The 21,599-nt window shown below is 41.7% G+C and overlaps 1 protein-coding gene across 3 annotated transcripts in view; it reads left to right on the plus strand.

Moving 5' to 3' along the window:
- The window catches only part of epha4b (eph receptor A4b), a 101,990-nt gene that overhangs the window by 74,862 nt on the left and 5,529 nt on the right, over positions 1-21,599 (plus strand). For all 3 annotated transcript variants that reach the window (XM_034195947.1, XM_034195948.1, XM_034195949.1), the window contains exons 11-15: positions 2,171-2,238; positions 2,873-2,998; positions 3,099-3,284; positions 16,471-16,532; positions 19,428-19,637. In XM_034195947.1, the coding sequence (XP_034051838.1) occupies positions 2,171-2,238; positions 2,873-2,998; positions 3,099-3,284; positions 16,471-16,532; positions 19,428-19,637 (652 nt within the window). The remainder of the gene's footprint in view (positions 1-2,170; positions 2,239-2,872; positions 2,999-3,098; positions 3,285-16,470; positions 16,533-19,427; positions 19,638-21,599) is intronic.

Below are 21,599 nucleotides of genomic sequence, written 5' to 3' on the forward strand. Positions count from 1 at the left end.
ATATCTATTACCAACACATAGAGACACAGCTGTCGGGGGGAACAAAAGCCACAGCCATGTCAGGTTTGTGCCATGTTTAAGACTGCAGCGCTAATGATTCATGACACTTCTAACTGAAGAGGAGAAATGAGTCCCTCTGTAATTACTATGGAAATGTGTTCATTTCCCCTCAGACACACACACTCACACACACACACACACACACACACACGCCATGCACCCGTGAAGACACACCAGCACATATTCACATCAAGCAGTGATAGGGAAGTGTTTTGAACTTAGGTTTCCTGTGTGTGTGTGGGTGTGTGTGTGTGTGTGTGTGTGTGTGTGTGTGTGTGTGTGTGTGTGAGAGTGCGTGTGTGTGTGTGTGTGTGTGTGTGTGTGTGTGTGTGTGTGTGTGTGTGTGTGTGTGTGTGTGTGTGTGTGTGTGTGTGTGTGTGAGAGAGTGCGTGTGTGTGTACGCCCCCACGGGATTATCACAGTTGGAGCAGAGGTGTGACCTATGTCCCCGTTCCCCATATGCTCTAAACACATGCCCCTAAGCACTGCCTGTGTGTGTGTGCGTGTCAAGGGGGTAATGATAGTCCCTTGGTGTTTGACTGGCTTGAGCCCAGCTGATAACCAGGTGGGGCCCGAAGATCATTATGCCCCCTCCTCTTTATCCCCAAATACCGGCAACCGGTCTCTACCCTTATGTGTGTGTGTGTGTGTGTGGTGTGTGTGTGTGTGTGTGTGTGTGTGTGTGTGTGTGTGTGTGTGTGTGTGTGTGTGTGTGTGTGTGTGTGTGTGTGTGTGTGTGTGTGTGTGTGTATATTCCCAAGATGGTCTATTGATGTCTGAGTTTCACCATGCATTCAGCTGTGTAACATCAACACAGGGATTAAACACCAAATGACAGAGATTTACTGAGCCCAGCGAGACCCCACCTTTCTCCATTTCTGTCTTGCTGTCTATTATTATTACTCTTGACTGTTTCACATTCAGTATTCTGCTTTTTGATTATCTTAGTATTGTGTTTATCCAACATTTTCACTGTCAGTCTGCTTTTCTCCTCTGTCCTCCTCCACTCTGCTTCCTTAAACCATATACAGTCTGTGCGGATGATTCCCAGTTTCTCTTGGCTCCTAGCCCACATCAATTTATCTTCCTGATGGAAAGACACACTGACTGGTTGCTGCTTTACTTGTACAGCAGTTGAAGAGGATTGCACATGAGTGGAAAAGAGGAGCGAGTAGGAGGCTGTAGTATTTATGTCGTGTTTAGTACCTCGTTATCTAAAACTTTCTTTTTATGTTTTTTTGGCCTAAAATGTTTGAGCGAAATGTAAAAGACTGTAAATCTCAAATACAGCGTTATAGCTTATCAGGGCTGTTAAACAATAGAGTTGGAAGCTCAACTAAGGGGAAAGGACGTCCACTAGCACAAAACATAAAACCACCAAAACACACACACACACACACACACACAATAGCAGCATCAAAGCTTTGAGGCCTGTAAAACAGAGTTAGTTTAACACTTCCTCACAGCTGGACGGTAGGATTGAATTGATCAATTTGTCAATACTTTCTCTTGATCGTTTGACTAACCCTCACTGCAGGGGGGGTGTGCCTGTGTGCACAGAGGGGTTCAAAAAGGGCATTGAGCTGTGTGTGAGACGCATGATATTATTGAAGGCAGTTGTTAACAGCCAGAGGGGTGCATGGGCGACAAAAGGGAGGGGTTCTTTCAAGCATACATCTGCCTCGATATGGACATATAGACACACACACACACTAACAAACACACACACACTCATTCACAGAACCTCAGGCATAAGAGCTTTAAGGGGAGTATAGCATTGACAGGTAGACGCAGAGAAAAACAGTTTGGAGCTTTGTTTCCTCCAGGCTTGTCTGATAAAGAGGAATGGGTGTGTGGAGACAAAATCATATATCTAGTTGTTCATACAGAGCTTCTGGCTTTGCACATCGTGGCAGAGGATTTTTCTGGAAATATCATAGATTTAATATATCAAGCACCTGTGTTGGATTGCACATACACACTCAAGGGCATGGGATCTCTCATATATGTCTTATACAGATATATTGGTATCTGTGTGTGTGTGTGGGGGGGGGGAGTGTACACTGTATATATACTGGATCATAATCAAGCTGCGCATTTTGTGTTTCAGGCACTGTGGATATATCAAGGCCAAACAGGACCCTGATGAAGAGAAGATGCAGTTCCAACATGGTAGAGGTAAGGACACATACTCTTAAATGCTGGCATGTTTGTTGCTGTTAAAATTGTAATGTTTCATTTTGTTATTGAGCAGTGTATTCAGTGACATTATGGGACGATGCATTCAAACTGATTTATTTGTATTATTTTTCTCTCAAGGATTTATTTATAAATGTAAGTGTGGGCTATGAAAGCACCCTACACACTAATCCCATCACTGCCTGTATTTAGTTTGACTGAGTTGAACAGTCACACTTTGTTTGCTGTATCATGAGAACAGTCAGAGCTACAGAATGACATACAGTTTGTGTCTATGCGAGGATTGTTGTTTCACACTTTCTTGCACAAATGTTTGCTGGCATAGAGAAGCTCCTTATGGGTTCCTGTTAAAATTGTGAGTCATTTTAACACCATTGCCAACAACCTAGTTGTGTGTCAATTATCACTCAAACAGAACACCCACGCTTAAACTCACAATTTAACGTGAATTCATTAATTTCCTTGGAGGCGCAATACCCTATTGATACTGTTTACTTCAAACCAAACCAATGGAAAACCACACACTGAGCAAAAGCTGGCTATATTTCAGGGCATTAAGCATGTATCTTTCTTATTAATATCTCCCAATTGTTCCTCTTTTCCTCTCCTGCAGTCAAGCTGCCAGGCAGCAGGATTTACATCCATCCTCACACGTACGAAGACCCCAACCAGGCTGTCAGGGACTTTGCCAAAGAGATCGATGCTTCCAATATCCGCATAGAGAGAGTCATTGGAGCTGGTGAGTTGGCAGTAAAATAGTAGTGGATTAATAACTCAAAAGACAGTAAAAATGTAACTTTAATTCTAATTACTACTCTCTCTCATATTTGTGTGTGAAGGAGAGTTTGGGGAGGTGTGCAGTGGTCGGCTGCGTGTTCAGGGAAAGAGGGAGATCTACGTGGCCATCAAGAGTCTGAAGGCGGGATACTCTGACAAACAGAGGCGGGACTTCCTGTCTGAGGCCTCCATCATGGGACAGTTTGACCATCCCAACATCATCAGGCTGGAGGGTGTCGTCACAAGATGTGAGTGATGTGTTGGGTTGAGTGACCGTACATTCCCCCTTCCTGTCTCTGTGTGTGTGTGTGTGTGTGTGTGTGGTGTGTGTGTGTGTGTGTGTGTGTGTGTGTGTGTGTGTGTGTGTGTGTGTGTGTGTGTGTGTGTGTGTGTGTGTGCTGTCGTCAGTGAGTGTGTCTGTCTTTCACGTTGCTGTGCGAGAGCCAGTGTTCTTGTAAATAAAAGTTCACCCTGGATCAGACAAAAGCTCCGTTACCTGGCAACACTGTGATGACACATGTGGTGTGTATGAGGCCACCGACTGTCCGCCTCTCAAACTGCCACTCGTTCTCTTCACATGATTGTGTTAGGCAATTAGAGCGAGTGTGTTCATGTAGGTGAGCTAGACACAGGCCTGGTTCAACAAGATAGCTGATTCGTTATCACTGGGCCTCGCTCTCTGAATCACACTCTCGCTCTCACTCGGTGTGTCTATCCCTCTCTCGTCTCAACCTCTCAGTCAATGTCCATCTAATCTTCTCATTCAATCCCTGCCCACTTCTCTCTTGTCCCTCTGGTACTCCCTATCTCTCTATCTCTTTGTCTCCTACACTCAAACCCAGAATACGTCAACGCTAAGCTGGCTAAATTTGAAATCACATCTTTGTCGTTCAGTTTTGATTCTACGACCACACTAAAAGAACAATATGACCTACCATTTAGACTGATGGTGTCTCTACTGGACAGAATTCATAGGGACCAGCCCAAAAAACATTGAGAAGGAAAGTCTAGACCTTGCTTTACCCCTGAGTATGCAAAGCTTTATTTCTGTGGCTTGGTTTGCATCATTTATAAAACAGTCCAACAATAGCAAAGTGCTGACACATGATGTAAGACTCTACGTTATAATCATCAGGTTTTAATGTCAAATAGGTGATCAACAATGCTGATGAGATAATATCGATATTTATGTTGATTTGTAACAACTAAATAGTGAGTTGTCTGAATTAAATCACAGTGTACAGACTGCGTAGTTTAGTTTTAGTGTTGAAATCTTTATGTAAATGACATGAAATCGGGAGCGTGGGTGCACATATTTTTCTGGTCTGACACCTTGTCATGCAGATGTTTGTTAGAAATCAGACAAGCAAACGGAAGAGGGAGATAGTCTGCACAAAGAAACAGAATTGTGAACATCCAGGCTGACAAATAAACCTCCGCTTTCCCCCTCGCCCCACTCCCTCTCCTCTCTCTCTGTCACACGCCTACACGCATCGAAACACACAGACACAAACACACACACACATCTTGGGTCCATCACACACCGGTGCTCAGTGGCACTTAGGCCAACAATAAAAGAGCAAATGCATATGCATAGGCTTTTATCATGAATATTAATAATTCATAAAGTTAATTGGAAGTGTTTTTTAGCCTCATGAATATTCAGCAGCATGCATATTAGGAATGAGAACCCCACTGCATTTCTTATTCACTTCCTCTAACTATGTCACTCTCTCTCTCAAACTCTCTCATTTTCTAAATAATGCTCGATGTTAACTGTGACCTTCGGTTAGCAGGATTGAGGCAGTTTTTAGAAGTACTATGGAAAGTTTGTGATTTTTATTCTGGCAGGCAGACATGTAATTACAACACTCAATGCCAAAATCCATTCTGATTTTTAAAAAAAAGAAAAAAGAATACCGCTAAATCCTTGAAATGTTCTGGCAGAGGACAAAAGTGTAGCTTGAAAATAAACATATAACTTATAAGACACTGTTACATTTGCTGTGCTCTATGAATACATAACATGTTGTGTATGTGTGTTGTTTTGTCGTGTGTGCGTGTAACGAGCATCTGTTAGCTTTTACACGCATTTTTCTTTGTGTCTCTCTTTTTCACCTGTCTTCACGGCACATTGAGAAGCTGATAGAGCCCCTCAGAAACAAATCTCACCAGCGGAGCAGTAATTTCACAGGTCACAGCCCAGGGTGCGCATGTGAGAGTGAGGGGGTGAGAGTTGAGATGGGTCAATAATTCCTTCAGGCCTTTTTCTCGAGCACCAGCTGGTCCTTCACACCAGCCTCAGTCTAATCAGGCAGGCTGACCCTGACTGCTCTGGGCTCAGGTTGTGTCGGATTGGTTTGTGGTGGTGTAAATAATCGTAGAATCTACAATTATACGGTACTATTGGTTGGGTAGTAGTTAGAGTGATTGTTGTCACAGTTTTGCAGTAGTAGTTTTAACAATATAAGTAGCAGTAGTATTTCTAGGTAAAATCATTGAAAAAGTAGTTTTTCAACAGTTGAGTAATTTCTTGCATTTAAATAGTTGTTTCGATGTGTTCCAGTCAGGCTTTCGTCCAAACCACAGCACTGAGACTGCTCTTGTAAAGGTCTTCAATGACATCCACTTAAACACAGACAGTGTTAGTATTATTAGATATCAGTGCTGCGTTTGACACTGTTGACCACAACATATTACTCGACCGACTAGAAAACTGGGTGGGACTTTCAGAAACAGTTCTAAATTGGTTTGAATCCTACTTAAAGGACAGAAACAACTTTGTTTCTATATGTTAAATACACATCTGAGTTGACAAATATGACATGTGGGGTTCCTCAAGGCTCCATCTTGGGGCCTCTTCTCTTTAACATCTACATGCTACCACTGGCTCAGATAATGAAAAACAACAAAAATAAGTTACCATAGCTATGCGGATGACACACAAATGTACGTAACAATTTCACCAGGAGACTATGCTCCAATTCAAACACTGAGTAAGTGCATTGAACAAATCAATGACTGGATGTGTCAGAACTTTCTCCAATTAAACAAAGATAAAACTGAGGTAATGGTTTTTGGAGCCAAGGCAGAACGTATAAAAGTTAGCGCTGAGCTTCAGTCTGCAATGTTCAAAACAACAGATAAAGCCAGAAATCTAGATGTAGTCATGGACTCTGACCTGAGTTTCAACAGTCACATTAAAACAGTTACTAAATCAGCCTACTATCTATCACCTAAAGAACATATCTAGGATTAAAAGACTAATGTCACAGCAGGATTTGGAACAACTTGTCCATGCTTTTATCTTCAGTAGACTGGACTACTGCAATGGTGTCTTCACAGGTCTCACTAAAAAATCTATTAGAAAGCTGCAGCTGATTCAGAACGCTGCTGCTTGAGTCCTCACTAACACTAAGAAAGTGGATCACATCACTCCTGTTCTGAAGTCTTTACACTGGCTTCCTGTGTGTCAAAGAATAGATTTCAAAATACTGTTGCTGGTTTATAAAGCACTGAATGGTTTAGGCCCAAAATACATTTCTGACCTCCTGCTAAATTATGAACCATCCAGATCTCTCAGGTCTTCAGGGACTGGTCAGCTTTCTGTCCCCAGAGTCAGAACTAAACATGATAAAGCAGCATTCAGTTATTATGCTCCAAATATCTGGAACAAATTCCCTGAAAACTGCAGGTCCGCTGCAACTCTGACTACTTTTAAATCCAGACTAAAGACTTTTCTTTTTGCCGCTGCTTTTAATTGAACTATTCACATCTTAAACTGCACTGTAACTTTTATTCATGTATTTTTGTCTTCAAAATCTTTAGCGAAATAATCTTTCAAGACATCCGTAGTTGTTTAGTTAAAGAGTGAAGCAGAATTAAGGGTTGAACAGTGTCGTGTAAAGCAGGGTTGCCAACTTTGGGTACCTGGCTGGAGTGAGATTTTGATATCATGGGTTTGATTACACATATGCGCACTAAATGACTGCTATGTGTCAGCAGCGGGACCTTATATATGATATACAAATAGCCTACAATATATACAAATACACAATATTGGACACAGACTATAAAGGGCACAAAGTTTCATTCACTAATGAAAGTCAAACACATGTTTGTTTCCACTGTTTTATTGTGTGCCTGTTGCGATAAGCAATTAATTGACTTATCGTACGATAAATAAAATGAACTCGATACATTTCCATTTACATGAGGATGTGACTAGCAGTTTGAAAGGATGTACTTGAATTACTGTTATATATTATCATTATATCAGTGGTCTAAATGGTCATACAACGGTGCCGACAATATTATCGTTTATCGCAATAATTTCCGGGAAAATGTATCCAACAAAATTAATTATCGTGAGAGGCCTATACATGAAACACACACACACACACACACACACAAATCTACAGACTTACTCCAAACTGCCAAATATATTAATTAACACACTCACTCTCATATACTCTTTGACTCTATTTTGGCCTAGTAGAACAATAAGCAACAGACTAGGGCTGTGCGATTATGGCAAAAATCATAATCACGATTATTTGGGTCAATAATTTATATCACGATTATTTTGACGATTATTCATTGACCCATTTATTGAACTTTTAAAACAAATAATATTTTACCAATAAAACAAGAGCGCACTTCCAAAACCATACTAAACATATATTATGAATATGATAAATAAAAATAAATTAGACCAAAATAAATGAAATCAAATATGATGCAGTGCACTGTCACAACCTACTGAAAACTCCTTAACATATAGCCAACATTTTGGTAAAACATATTCAACATATTCCACTCAGTTAAACGTTGAAGGCTGGCCAACCGTCATGGTCCAGAAGTAACAGGAAATAAATGTTGAACTACAATTTAAGACCAAATAAAAATGTTTAGGCCACCATGGCAAATGCTGGTAGGACTGCTCATGTCATCTCTTAAAGATTTTTTGCAAGAAACACCAGCCTGTTTACATGGTCTAGTTTCAGAGATGAGCGCAGGCAGGTGACGATATTGCCACCTGTACTGAAGACCCTCAGCCACGCCCCGACACATGGGGTGACGCCGGCCAATCACAAAGCTTTGATTGATTGATTGATTGATTGAAAAGTTTATTAACAGCTTGTATATTGGGTACAGTACAGTACAGCTCAAAACATACAATTGTTAAGGGGATGCAGACCAGAGAAAGACTTTCGTCTTGTTTACATCAGGGTCCCCCATTTCCAATTCATCATGTCATTTAAGACATATAAGACATATTTGACATACAGATGGCTTATTTACAATTTACATACAGGTGGTTTTTTACATACAGATTGCTTGTTTACAATTTTCATTTAGATTTCGTTCTAATACATCCTAACCGGACATTTAAGACATACCAAGTCTACAGATATACAGACTTGATGCGTTTCAAGTGCATATTCTGGCACAGGAAGATTATGTTACAGGACATAAAACAGAATATTGTTGTTCTATTTTTAGACACATCTCGCGATCGACTGGTTGGGCACCCCTGGGCTAGACCATAGGTCTGTTGTGGTAGCAAAGTAGTCAGCTGAAGCCACATCTCTCTCAACTTCCCCACGGCATTTGTCATATAGGGCAGGCAGCACAGACCTGCTGAAATAATACCGAGACGGCATCGCGTAACGCTTGTCCAACGTGTTGACAAGTTGCTTAAAGCCCTGGTTGCTAACAGTGCTAACTGGGCACATATATTTAGCGATGTGAAATGTAATGGCACCTGTAATATCTCTGTGTCTCTGCGAGCTTGTCGCGTAGGCCGTTGCTCTGTACAATGCGTCCTGAATCGATGACTGTGATGATGTGGTGGATGAAGTCGAGCGGGCATCTGCTTTTTGTTGTATTACTGCCCGGTCGTATTGCACTTTGTGGTTGTATTTCAGATGATTAAAGAGATTGGTTGTGTTAGCGTGTGGTGCCAACACAACCTGGTAACAAATCCTGCACTGTACTTTATTTTGCTCCACGTCGGACTCCTGAAAGCCAAAGTACTTGCAAATAGTGGAAATAGTTTGACCCTTCTTTTTAACGAGTTGCTGCTCTTCTTCTGACATCTTCGCTCTCGCTGAACACTCACAACACATGTCACTCCCACGTGGCCGAGTGGGCTTTTAGGGAGGGGCGAAAGCGCACCCAGCAAAATAATCGTATTTTGTCAATTATGCTGTTTTCATAATCGTCGCAAGCCATAATCGTAATCGCGATTAAAATACGATTAATTGCACAGCCCTACAGCAGACTTTTACTTTGTTATAATTTCTACTGGATCTTAGATCTGCGCATGCGCAATACGGGTCGGCAGTTGCGGCTCCAGAGTATTTTTGTTGGGTAATCTATGGTAGGGCTAACCCATACAGTGGTGGGGCTCAAGTCAGTATTTGCAATGTAATTACATACCCGCTCCGCTTGACAGTGAAACGCCACGCGTGAGGTTTAGATGATTTCCCTGTCTCAATCCAAATTCAACTGTACGAAATAAAAAGGCACATTTGTCTTGTAGTAAATAAAAAGGGCAACTTGGAGCCAATCCTGCAATTTCCCCACAGGTGAAAGAGTTGACATGCTGAAAACCCAACCCCTGCAGGGGGGTCTGGGGGGATTCTCTCCCAGGAGATTTTTTGAAATACTAACATAAAATACACATTCTGGTACTCTCTTCAGAAGAAAAATAAATAAATCTATTACTACACGACATATTTAAAAAAATGAATGCCATTTTAGTTTTTTGTTACTTTGTTCTGAAAGCTGAACCTGCTGCTCCTCACAGAGAGAAGAGGGAAGAGGCTGTGAATGACTTTATATTGTGGATAAGGGTGGATAGCCCCCATTGTTCTGTGTGTCAAAATGAAAGACAGCCCACACACCTATCAATCATCAAACCGTGGGGTCTTATTTCATTACGTGTTGATTTCTATCAACACGTAATGTTGTATCGATGTATAGAGATGTACTACAGCAAAAGTATTCTCTGTCGGGACTTCCTGCAACAACACCACGCCGTTATCTTGATTCTGATTGGCCAGAAGACGTTATCAAAGATGTCTATTGGGAAGACGATCACTACCTGACAAAAGTTTTCAAAACCGTTTCTAGTCTTCGGTATTCTTGTTTTTGGCGTGATAATAGTTTGGGCAGCGTGAGAGCGTGAGATTGAGAGTGAAAGCGTGTGTCACACGCCAGATGCGTGAGAGTTGGCAACCCTGCAGTGTAAAGTAAAAATTCTCCGTCAGCTATACATAAAAGTAAGAACACCTGTCGTCGGTGAAACCCCCTCCTTACTGCAGAACGTCTCTCATTATATGTGTTATAATGGTTTTTTTTACGGACGTTGTCTGATTATATAATCATATGCGCGTGCCGCTAGTGTCTGTTGATCTCCAGATTAACAGCAGCATGAGAATAATTTGCCGAAAGTGCCGATGCTCCATGGCGGAGGCTCCGGCAGAAATTGCCGGGATTTGCGTTTTTACCCCCTTAATGTCTGACCAATGGTTGAACAGCATTTCCGTGCACATGACTTGTGTTTAAAGTTTATAGTCCGTTTGAGTTTTGCCATGTGAACGCAAACCAAACCTTCTGAAAAATGAAACAATGTAACAAACTGTGGTCTGGTGCGCACCAAAAAACGGACTATTACGTGTGAATGCACCCTTAATGTTTATTTTATTATCTTTTCTTTTTAATGACTGATTATAATTGACATTTTCTTAATGTCTTTCGTTTTTTGTAAAGCACTTTGAATTGCCTTGTGTTGAAAGATGCTATATAAATAAACTTGCCTTGCCTTGCCTAGTAATGATACTGTAGAAATAACAGCAGAAAACATATATATTTATTGTCCTCATTACTGTTGTTTGATATGAAGCTGGAGCTGGAGGAATAATAGCTTGGGTGAATTAGCTAACATGGCTGTGTCTAAGACATTGAGCCAAAAAGTGTGACATGTAAGTGAGATTAGCCACTGGTATGAAGAATGTGATGTTGCCCACATTACAAGGTTTAAAACCCTGATGTAAAGAGATTTAAAGTTGCTGGCTGTTTCCCCTCACTTCTAGTCCCAAGATAAGCTAATTAGCTGCTAGCGGTAGCATCATATTTCTGGGACAGGCATGAGATAATCATCAGGTTATTCACCACAAGAAGTGCATTTTATATATGTAGAAAGAAGGTGCGCTGATAATGGATATTGATAATGACAGTCTTACAAGTAACACTGTCAGCACAATAGTAGTACCACTGCAATAGTTCTGGCACAAATACATCATAATAGGGGATAGGGATGGTGGCAGTTGGGGTAGCACTAATGATTATAGTGGCACTCATTTGAAATTTCAAAGTTATATTTTGTATTGGGTATGTGCCTATCTTGGCTGTACGCATTCCTTTTACAATGATTTGTATGTGTGTGTGTGTGTGTGTGTGTGTGTGTGTGTGTGTGTGTGTGTGTGTGTGTGTGTGTGTGTGTGTGTGTGTGTGTGTGTGCGCATTTGTGTGTGTGTTCTCTCCTCCTAAAACCTCATAAGCCCTGAGCTGTGTGTCACTCTAATAACCTACTCTGCTGTCTGTCACCTGATTGTTGCTATTGTCATGCTAATTAGAGCGCCACATGCGGGAAAAGAGAAAAAAATAATTCTCTATCTGTCTCTCTACACATCAGGAAAGTGCTGCAATCTGCCCCTTCCCTTCCCCTCCCCCCCCCACATATATTTATCTTGCCTTCATCTCCCCGTTCCTCATTTTATCCTTCCATCCTTTATGTGTTTTACAATCGCTGCAACAATCGGCTCATTTGGAAAACCCTCAATTACCAAGCTTCATCTCATCTTTCCACATTGTACACACACACACACACACACACACACACACACACACACACACACACACACACACACACAAAGCTTTCCTACAAAGGTGCTGTTAAAACTGGCAAAAGCACCCATCTTTTCCAGCAATCTTCTGTTTGAAGAAACTAGTGATTAGTTTTAACTGTGAGTCTTTGTGCACTGAACAATAAGTGTTTCAATATTTTCTGTCAGAGTGTTTGAAATTATTCATGTTTTGAATAAGTATGCAGATTTGAAGATTGGACTGCAGGGAGGAAAATGAGGACGAGGAGTAACGGGAGGGAAACGTAGAGAAAAGGTGACAACGGGTACGAAACGGGTGGAGGTGATGGATGGATGAGATAGGACACAAGAGTTAGGAAATGAGAGGAGATGGGGCTTGAGAAACAAATGAGGGCAGCGGGGGAAGATGTGCAAAGAGATATGAGGGTCGGAGAGACAAGAGGAGGGATGGCAAAGAGACAAACGTGAGGAAATGAGAGGAGATGAGAAAGAGAATGGGAGGGAATTGAGGTGAAGAGAGGAGTGGAGATAAGGTTATTGAGTTTCTGTCTCACTGTTTCTATGTACCCCCCGCACCATCACATGGCGCTTCCCAGAAAAGAGATCTGCCCCGTGTTAAAAGCATTGTATCACTTAGTTCAGAGCATTAACATTAATCAATACGGCAGTTATTTCATTTTCTAGTTTGTACATTGGGCCGTCTCATCCAATAACAGCTTAATGCGGGCCACTGGCGCAAATACAGATAGCAAGTAATAATGAAATTACCCAGATTTATACAGACTTACACCAACACACAGAAACCGCCTCTCATAATGTAATTAACCAGACATAGTGTTTAAACGTCAGGTTTAGACACTAACCATGACCTGATAGCCACAAAAGTTACTCTGTGGCCACCAAATATCCTCTGTAGGTTGCCCCATTTGGCCAATACGTTTTCTCATGTTTTTCCTGAATATGTGTCAATGAGATGAAGGCAACAAAAGCAGTTTGATTGCACTGTTTTCTCATTTAAAACCAATAGGCTGTGAGAGACAAGTTTTCTTTTTTTTACAACAATAACAAATATTTAAAAGGAACTTAGTCAATTCCAAAAAATTAACTTGCACTTCCATTTAAATAAATACTTCTGCATTTTCCTATGAATGTCTTTGCACTTATTGTAGTAAGCAGGTAAGAAAGGCTGTGTTAAGTTTGGTTCAATTGCTCTTTTTGTACTAGTGTCTATACTCTCTATCACTTTGATACAAACAAAGCAATTCAAAAGCACACTCAAGGAACTGGGAAAAGCAGAGACAACACGTTCGTCTTTCACTTAATAAAGAGCTGTAAAAGAGCAAGCTCCTTACTGATCCTTCCGTAACACACTCCACCTGGCAGAACATCAATACCCAATCTGCACACACATTCACACACAGGGCGGTGTTTTTAGCTCCACAAACAGATGCTTTATTTCTAAAGGCGATGAAAGGCTGTAAATGCGAATTAATGTGAATGTGATTAGTTAATTATGTGCTTTCAGGAAGAAATTGAGTAGCGTTCATGAATGTTGGCAGCTCAACAACACGTTGGAGAGGCTGTCATGCCGTTGTGTGTGTGTGTGTGTGTGTGTGTGTGTGTGTGTGTGTGTGTGTGTGTGTGTGTGTGTGTGTGTGTGTGTGTGTGTGTGTGTGTTTGAAATGTGGATGGCATGTGACAAAGTCGCAAACAAGAAGTGAAAATGAGTCATTTTATCATCAAGTGTGTGTGTGGTTGAGCCGGCACTTGACAAAAAGAGACTTAACAATATAATAGACAGCGGGAGGGAGTGTGGTCGGTTTTATTGGTAAAACTGTTATCTTTCAGAGTTGCAGGGATAATTCTGTATGGCAGGTGTCCAGATGATGACTAGTGATAGCAGTGTGTGTGTGTGTGTGTGTGTGTGTGTGTGTGTGTGTGTGTGTGTGTGTGTGTGTGTGTGTGTGTGTGTGTGTGTTTGTGTACGCCAGGCTTTAAGGTTCTCTAATCCAACACAACATGATGAATGTGTTTCATTGTGCCTCTCTCTTGACCGCATCTAACACCGGGGACCTGAAAGTAATATTCTCCTTCACTGCCAACCGGAGGTCGCGTTAACCGAATATTTTCCGTCTATGACTTTTTTTTTTAACAATGACGGAAAAATCTGAAAGACGTCTGTCGGTGTTATGCCGTGTTATTATGCATGCCCTCCCAAAAGGAAATTATATCGTTTCCAAACCGAACTTTGCCGAACAGATTATTTAAATGTCTGTGAGTAGGCCTACTTGCTTTACGCTGCGCGCGCTCCCGCATGCATAACACGGCGCTAACAGTTCACGAGCGAGTGTGCGTCCCCCCCCCGATCCTGTCCGTCAAAATGACGGGCAGCGAAAAGGTATAGTGCAACCTCTGCTGCCAACATACAGTAGATGGGCTTACACACATACACAAAATAGTTTTTTTTAAAGGCGATACTTTCCTGTATGGTTCCACACACAATAACATATATACATTCACAGGGTCTAGAATCTGAGACAAAATTAAGATCTCCCTCACAGACACCCACTAAAACACACAAACAAACACACATTTCCATTGGTGGACTGAAGGCTGAGAAGAGTCAGCCGCCCTTTAATTCAGGATCCCATTAACTGTTTTATCCGTTGCTGTGACAAGCACACACACAAAAGCACACATCTGTTCTCCACCTTAGATCAGATCTGAAACCAGGCGGTGGTCATCGTGCTGCCGCCTCATCCACTTGCCATGCCCTGAAACCAGCTTTGACACACACACACGCAGTGACACACAACACACAACCCAGGCCTCGTGTGGAGATAAATGTAACCAGCAGTCCTCACCCCCAGCAGAAGAAAATCCAATTCTCTTTCACTTTTATCCCTGAGACTAATGTTACTGTCAAAGAAGACACCACCACCAGAGACCAGGCGACTGTCTGTGTTTGTCTCTGTGTGTGTGTGTGTGTGTGTGTGTGTGTGTGTGTGTGTGTGTGTGTGTGTGTGTGTGTGTGTGTGTGTGTGTGTGTGTGTGTGTGTGTGTGTGTGTGTGTGTGTGTGTGTGTGTGTGTGTGTGTGTGTTGTGTGTGTGTGTGTGTGTGTGTGTGTGTGTGTGTGTGTGTGTGTGTGTGTGTGTGTGTGTGTGTGTGTGTGTGTGTGTGTGTGTGTGTGTGTGGCAGTGAGATAGTGAATTCATTTAAGGTGATGTATTGCTGTCTTTACCTACAATCTTACAGTAGGCCTTGCTGGTGTTGTTCCTGCTTTTTCGTGACAAGCTTTTGAGCCCTCCTCCTTTCTTCTCCTTTCCCTGTTCTCCTTTCCTCCTCCTCATATTTCTTTCCTCTTTTCTTCCCTACTCACTTCTCTTTTTACTTGTTCCCTCTATCTTTCTTTTCCCTATTTTCCATTTTAAACCTTTGCTTGTTTTGTCCAATTTAGTTTAAACTCTGTAATCCTCGATTTGTTCTCCATTCATTTCTTCCTATCTTAACTTATTTATTTTTTAATTCAGGTCACAATTTAAATTCAATGGAGCTTTATTGGCAAGTTTTTGTTCACACAAGTTGTCAAAGCATTGTGTATGAGCTCATTGGCAGGAGACCGTTTTTTCTTTGTAGGGGGGGACATTTCGGGAAAAATTATACTTGTTCCTATTCACTGTGTTCTTTAAGAAAGCATTACAGAGGAAGGCGCTTCCTGTCTGCTACTCTTTAGCTTCCCCCTCTCGTGATGTCTTTATCTCTCCCCCAGGTTTTTACCTAGCATCTCTAAGGTCTGATGTGGGAAATGTGACCTATTCATCACAACTGACATAGTATGTGTTAACCAGCTACAGTATGCTCTCACATACACGCCATCTTTTGTAACGGACATGCATGTTTTCTGTGATTGGCAAAGCTCAGCTATAGGGGGGTTGTACCTAGGGAGAACGCTGTAAAAGGACAACTGCTGTTGCTGTTTTTGGTGTGTGTGTGTGTGTGTGTGTGTGTGTGTGTGTGTGTGTGTGTGTGTGTGTGTGTGTGTGTGTGTGTGTGTGTGTGTGTGTGTGTGTACGTGTGTGTGTGTGTTTACGTGTGATTGAAGGTACTTTGTTAATCATTTGTAAGCCCCACCAGATGCAATGCAGGGGACTATTGTGTTTCCGTCAGTCAACCACCCCTTCTTCACACAAACACACACTCATGCAGGTGCAGGTGCACATAGCGATCCCACCATAACCCCTTTCCCCTTGAGGCTGATTAGTATTCATGAGATCTCCGGAGGCCCCCTAATACACGCACACATATTCTGGTGGATTGGTCCATTCTAATTATCTCCTGGCGTTTATGGAGAGGGCTGATTAGAAGCTGTCAGTGTGACTGATGACGACATGCCATGTTATCCCCAAGAGACAGTCAGAGAGGGAGGCTGGTCACAGCTGTGGACTCCACTATTCCTCTGTCCTGGTCTCTTTATGGTGGCTGTCTTTGTTCCTTGTAATTCTGCTCCACTAACAACAGCCTTGTTATCTGCCTCCGTAGGTAAACCAGTGATGATCATAACGGAGTTCATGGAAAACGGATCTCTGGACACTTTCCTCAAGGTGAGTAACCGCTCAGCTGGAGGCAACATGGAGCACACATTTCCTTCAAGGTTAGGGCTGCAAGTCTTAACAAAGGCCATGCTGAAAATGATGTCCCAGCTGTAATGTCTAATGTTTGAAATTCCAACAACCCCAGATTGCTTTACTTGAGGGCACATTCTTTTAAAAAGTATAATAAGAGCTTCCTGACTGAAATTGCCTTTCATTTTTTGTTGGCAATAACACACACAAAGTTTTACACCAAGGGCTTGAGTTAACAAGGACCCATTCTACGTTTTGGACCACCTTTTTACACGCTGTCACCACATTATGAGTGTGAGTAAAAACAGTTTTAGAACATTGGAAAAAGGACATAACTGTTATAAAACCTTATTTCTGGTATGCAGCTTTTTCAATATCAAAAGACAACACAACTAGTGTACGTAGACAAATAATTCATCAAATAAGTGTTGTCTTGCAGTAATTCTGTTATTATCAAACAGTACATATAAGAAGGTAGTGTTGATAGTATGGTATATTGAGTAAACATACTTTGTTCTTAGTGTGGACAGAGAAAAAGGATGGGAACAGAAACAGTCAGAGGGATGTTTGGCCTCTCCGCTATTTTATCACCTGATGGTTGATACTAGGTCTATGAAATGATCTCAGTGACCATATCCCAGGGCCGAGAAAAGCAGCACACTGCTGACAAATAGGCAATAAAGCAAAGAGAAGTGTATTGCTTTGTGAGCAACATTTCGCTTTGTCAGGGGATACAAAAATGAACAGCTCATACAGAGTGTAATATAATACCACAACAGTCAAGACAGCAACTGAGAAAAAACATTGAAAATAACCTCTCAATGCCAAAGTAATTCCAAAGATATCTGCATCATTACTACAGAAATAGAGAAATATAGTCCGCACAAATATTTCTAGAAACATTTATTTAGCTGAAGTCTCAGTAAAAGACAATAATGGTTAACTGAATAAAATGTAAGTATACATTCATTTTGGTGTATTACAAAATGGAGTCCTAAAGGCAGACATTACCCAAGGTTATTGCTGAATCCCTTATCAGTGAACAGACTTAAACATCTAAGGAAGACTGTTATTGAAATCGACATTATGACAAGAGTTAGAGGAGCCTGCCACTCAATATGTCACAGCATGTTTTTTAAGAATTACTCTTAAAGCCATCCTATACAGGAAATCTAATGTATTTTCTCATAATTGACACAAGGTTTTGAAGTATTTCAATTACTTTCACTAAAGTATTGATCCCTAGTTGATTGCAAAAGCAGAAAACAATCAAATAATGTTGTAAATGTTGATTCATGTGTGATTCATGACTCCTCTACTTAGACATAATGCGGCAGAAGAAGCAAATCCTCATCAGTGTTGATGAGGAGCCCTGCATTTTGCATGCACAGATGAATAGCCCGTTGCAGCCCTGGTGTGCATCACATTGAAAGTCCCCCTGATTCATATTCAGAGTTGTTTGTCGGCCAGTAAAATCACTGCAGAGCTCTAAAACCATTAAGCCTGTGATGATAGGCCCATCGCTAAATAGACACCAATCCCATCAGCAACACTGAGCAAAACCAAATGAAATCGGACATATTAAAAGGGCCTGAAACACGTGCACACTCAAAATCACACATACACCTATGTGTGTTGTGTGTTACAGTATGTATTGTAATAACGGTCATAAAGATTGTCCGCAGTGGCTCCATAAAATTATGGGATTTTATGGGTTTTACAACTCATCCGTGCGCCTGGCATCCATATGTGTCTTTAATTACGCTGACCATTAGTTAGATCATTAGACCATAGTTGTCCCTCGGAAACAACAAAACCATGGCTCTATTGGAAAAGCTCTTCCTCTCTTAGCTTCCTTGTTTCTACCTGCTGTAGCCTTTCTATCATTTCTCTTTGTAAGTGTCTCCTTTTAGTTTTCTGGTAAAAACTTAAGTAAGGTTCAAGAATTTGTCAAAAAGTATCGTTTTCTATCATCACCTTACTCATCTGTCTCCTTTATCTCCTTGTCTAACCTCCCTGCCCTGCATTTGTCTCCTCTCTCTCTCTCTGCCCTGCCCCTTCCTGGCAATGCAACGTGGTGGGCAGATTGATAGAGGAAGTCTGTAGGTTTGTTAGACAGTCCAATCAATCAGCATCTCACAAAACCACCGGCTAATTAACTTACTCCACAGCTGCCGAGGGAGTGAGAGAGAAAGAAGGATCGCGGTAGGGGAGGAGGGGTGCACAGATGCAGAAAGATGAATGAGAACTGATTCAAAGTAATACAGAGTTCTCTGTCTGAGACAGTGACTGAGGACAGACAGAGATGAATGGAGAGGACGAAGGGACGGAGAGAAGGAGAGGTTATATAAAGGAGAGAGGGTGACTGATAACATGGATGGCTTTTTAACGGGGACCGTTGGCCCAGGGCAGAAATAATTGGCAGAGGAAGGTGAGCCGGACCGTCATCGATCAACACGCTCTTCTCTCTGCCAAAGACAGATCAAATCTGAAACCAAGTGAGCTCTACTGGCACACGCCGTCAGTGTTCGAGAGGAAAGTTTTGTCTGCTCTGTCAGATACAATCCTCTGCCAGTAGGAGATTTGGGTGATCCTCAATTGACCCAAGGGAGGAGATGTTTATCCTCTGCTGGCCACCCCCCAGAGAGAGGTCAAAGCCCAGGGTTAACAAGAGCTGGAAAGGATTCAAAGTTCTTTCACATAGCTCCTTAAAAGCTGATTGGTGCCATTAAAGATGCTTCTATCCTCGTTTAAACCTTTACTTCCTGCTGAGGCTGAAGAGGAAGACCTTAATACCCTAATGTTGCATCTTAATGTCAACATTCAGACTCTGTGCTGCATATTAATTCATCTCCCCTGCTTCTCTTCCTACAGAAACATGACGGGCAGTTTACGGTGATCCAGCTGGTCGGCATGCTGCGTGGCATCGCCTCAGGTATGAAGTACCTGTCGGACATGAGCTACGTTCACAGAGACCTGGCAGCTCGTAACATCCTGGTCAACAGCAACCTGGTGTGTAAGGTGTCCGACTTCGGCCTGAGTCGAGTTCTGGAGGACGACCCAGAGGCTGCCTACACCACACGGGTAAGACACACACACATGCTGCCGCTGTCATGAACTAATGTTGTCTCCAATTACAGTGTACCCTCCCATTGACCTCTACATAGTTAATTTCAGTCAATAAAACAATGCAACATGCACAAAATAAAGAAGTTGATCTGACCAAGTATCCATTTCTCTGGAAACAAGATCAGAGCTGATAGCAAACTTGAATACCAAAAGGACAAAAATGTAGGAGACACACACAGATGTTCAGGACAAAGTTGACTAATCTCAATTTCACCAATTTATTATTTTTATGTCACAATAACATAGCTAACATTTTGGCCTATTTGGCTTGTTTGCCAAAGTAAATTGGTAGAATTGAGATGAGTCAACTCTGTCCTGAAGATCTACGTGTTTGCTAACTTTTTACCTAAGGGTTTTTAAGTAACTTTATAAACTTAGGTTGAGCTCCACAGAAAATACCTTGAAGGTTTATTATTTCTAAAAACCCTTGCCTCCACTTAGGTAATATTCCCATTCATACATATGAACTCAAACAATAGAGGCACAAGATGCTGCTTTTTACATTCTGGCAACCTCACTCTAATCAGGACTCAGAAAATGTGAAGTTTATATTATATAACTTTAACAAGGTCCTTGAACAAAGAACAATACTTATTGCTCAGGAAATTAACTGCTTTGCTTGTTTTTTATAATAGAAATGTTGGAAAATAACTGCCCGAACTGAATTTGTAAAATATGCTAAACACACTAGAAAGCTTCAGTCATATGTCCATATGTGACAACTGACCTGACACCCTGATAATATCTGGAACTTAACCTGAATAGAAGGGATTCACGTAGACGACTCTTGGTCAAAACATAGGGCTCCAGAACTGAGTTACTACATTAGGTTTTCTCAACAGTTTAAGTTTTTTATGATACTGTGCAACTGATAAACGTATACAGTTCATAAAACTAAAAGCATACACAAAAGCAAGCTTTATGTTTTTCCTTCATATGTTCAATTCAAAGAAGTCTTTGGTAACATCACCATCCTCTCACAGAGCACAGAGAGAATGAAGAAACTCAACCGTCAGTGAGTTAAACCACTGCGGAGTAACTCATCTAAAATGCCCACAAGGAGATGGCATTATTCATATTCATAGGAAGTGTTGGGGATGTTATTTTTAATATGGCATTAGCATTGCCCTGGGAGGAGTGTATCAGCCACTGACTGCTATTGCAATCACACACACACCCACTGATGTCAGGAGACCTAGATGGAGAGCTGCAGGCATGAAGCGGGGGAGAAAGGGAGAGGGCGAGGCAGAGATGGGGAAGAGACAGAGAGAGAGGAGTGTATATCAAATAAGAGAGGGAGAGAGAGAGGGAGAGAAAATAAGAGAAGGCAGGGGAATGATCCAGAGAGAGCAGTTAAGGGAAAAAAATAAAGAAAATGGGGTGGGGGGTGGAAACAAAAGTACAGTGCCGAGTGACTTGGCAGCTTTGTCTTTTATTTGACTTTGACCAAGCAGAGATGGAGAATGCTAGGTGGTGCAGAGGCAGCTGCCGCATGTTAAAAAGCTCAACTGAGCCCTATAGAGGTACGCGTACGTGTGTGAGTGTTAAGCGAAGAGAGAAAGAGAGGGCGGGGTATCTTACTGCCTATTGTGTCCATACTGTGGGTTTTATGGAATCCTTTTGATCTGTGCATCAACAACAAAGGCAGGAGCAGCATGGAGGAGGAAAAAAAGATAGAAAAGAAAGTCAAGTGTAAGAATAAACACTGGAGCAAGGGTAACCCTGTGTGTTGTTAGCAGATTAGAGACAAGTGTGTATCCTTAAGTGCTCTGTGGTTAAAGGCAACGCTGCACCAAGATTCTCCGCAGCCACCATGTTATAATTTGATCTGACGGCCCTGCTCTGGGTTTATTATAGCCGCTAATAGACGTACTAATAAAGCAACATATTTACACCATTACAATATAAGAGTGTGCT

The sequence above is a fragment of the Gymnodraco acuticeps genome, unplaced genomic scaffold (genome assembly GCF_902827175.1).
Source record: "Gymnodraco acuticeps unplaced genomic scaffold, fGymAcu1.1, whole genome shotgun sequence".
Lineage (NCBI taxonomy): Eukaryota > Metazoa > Chordata > Actinopteri > Perciformes > Bathydraconidae > Gymnodraco > Gymnodraco acuticeps.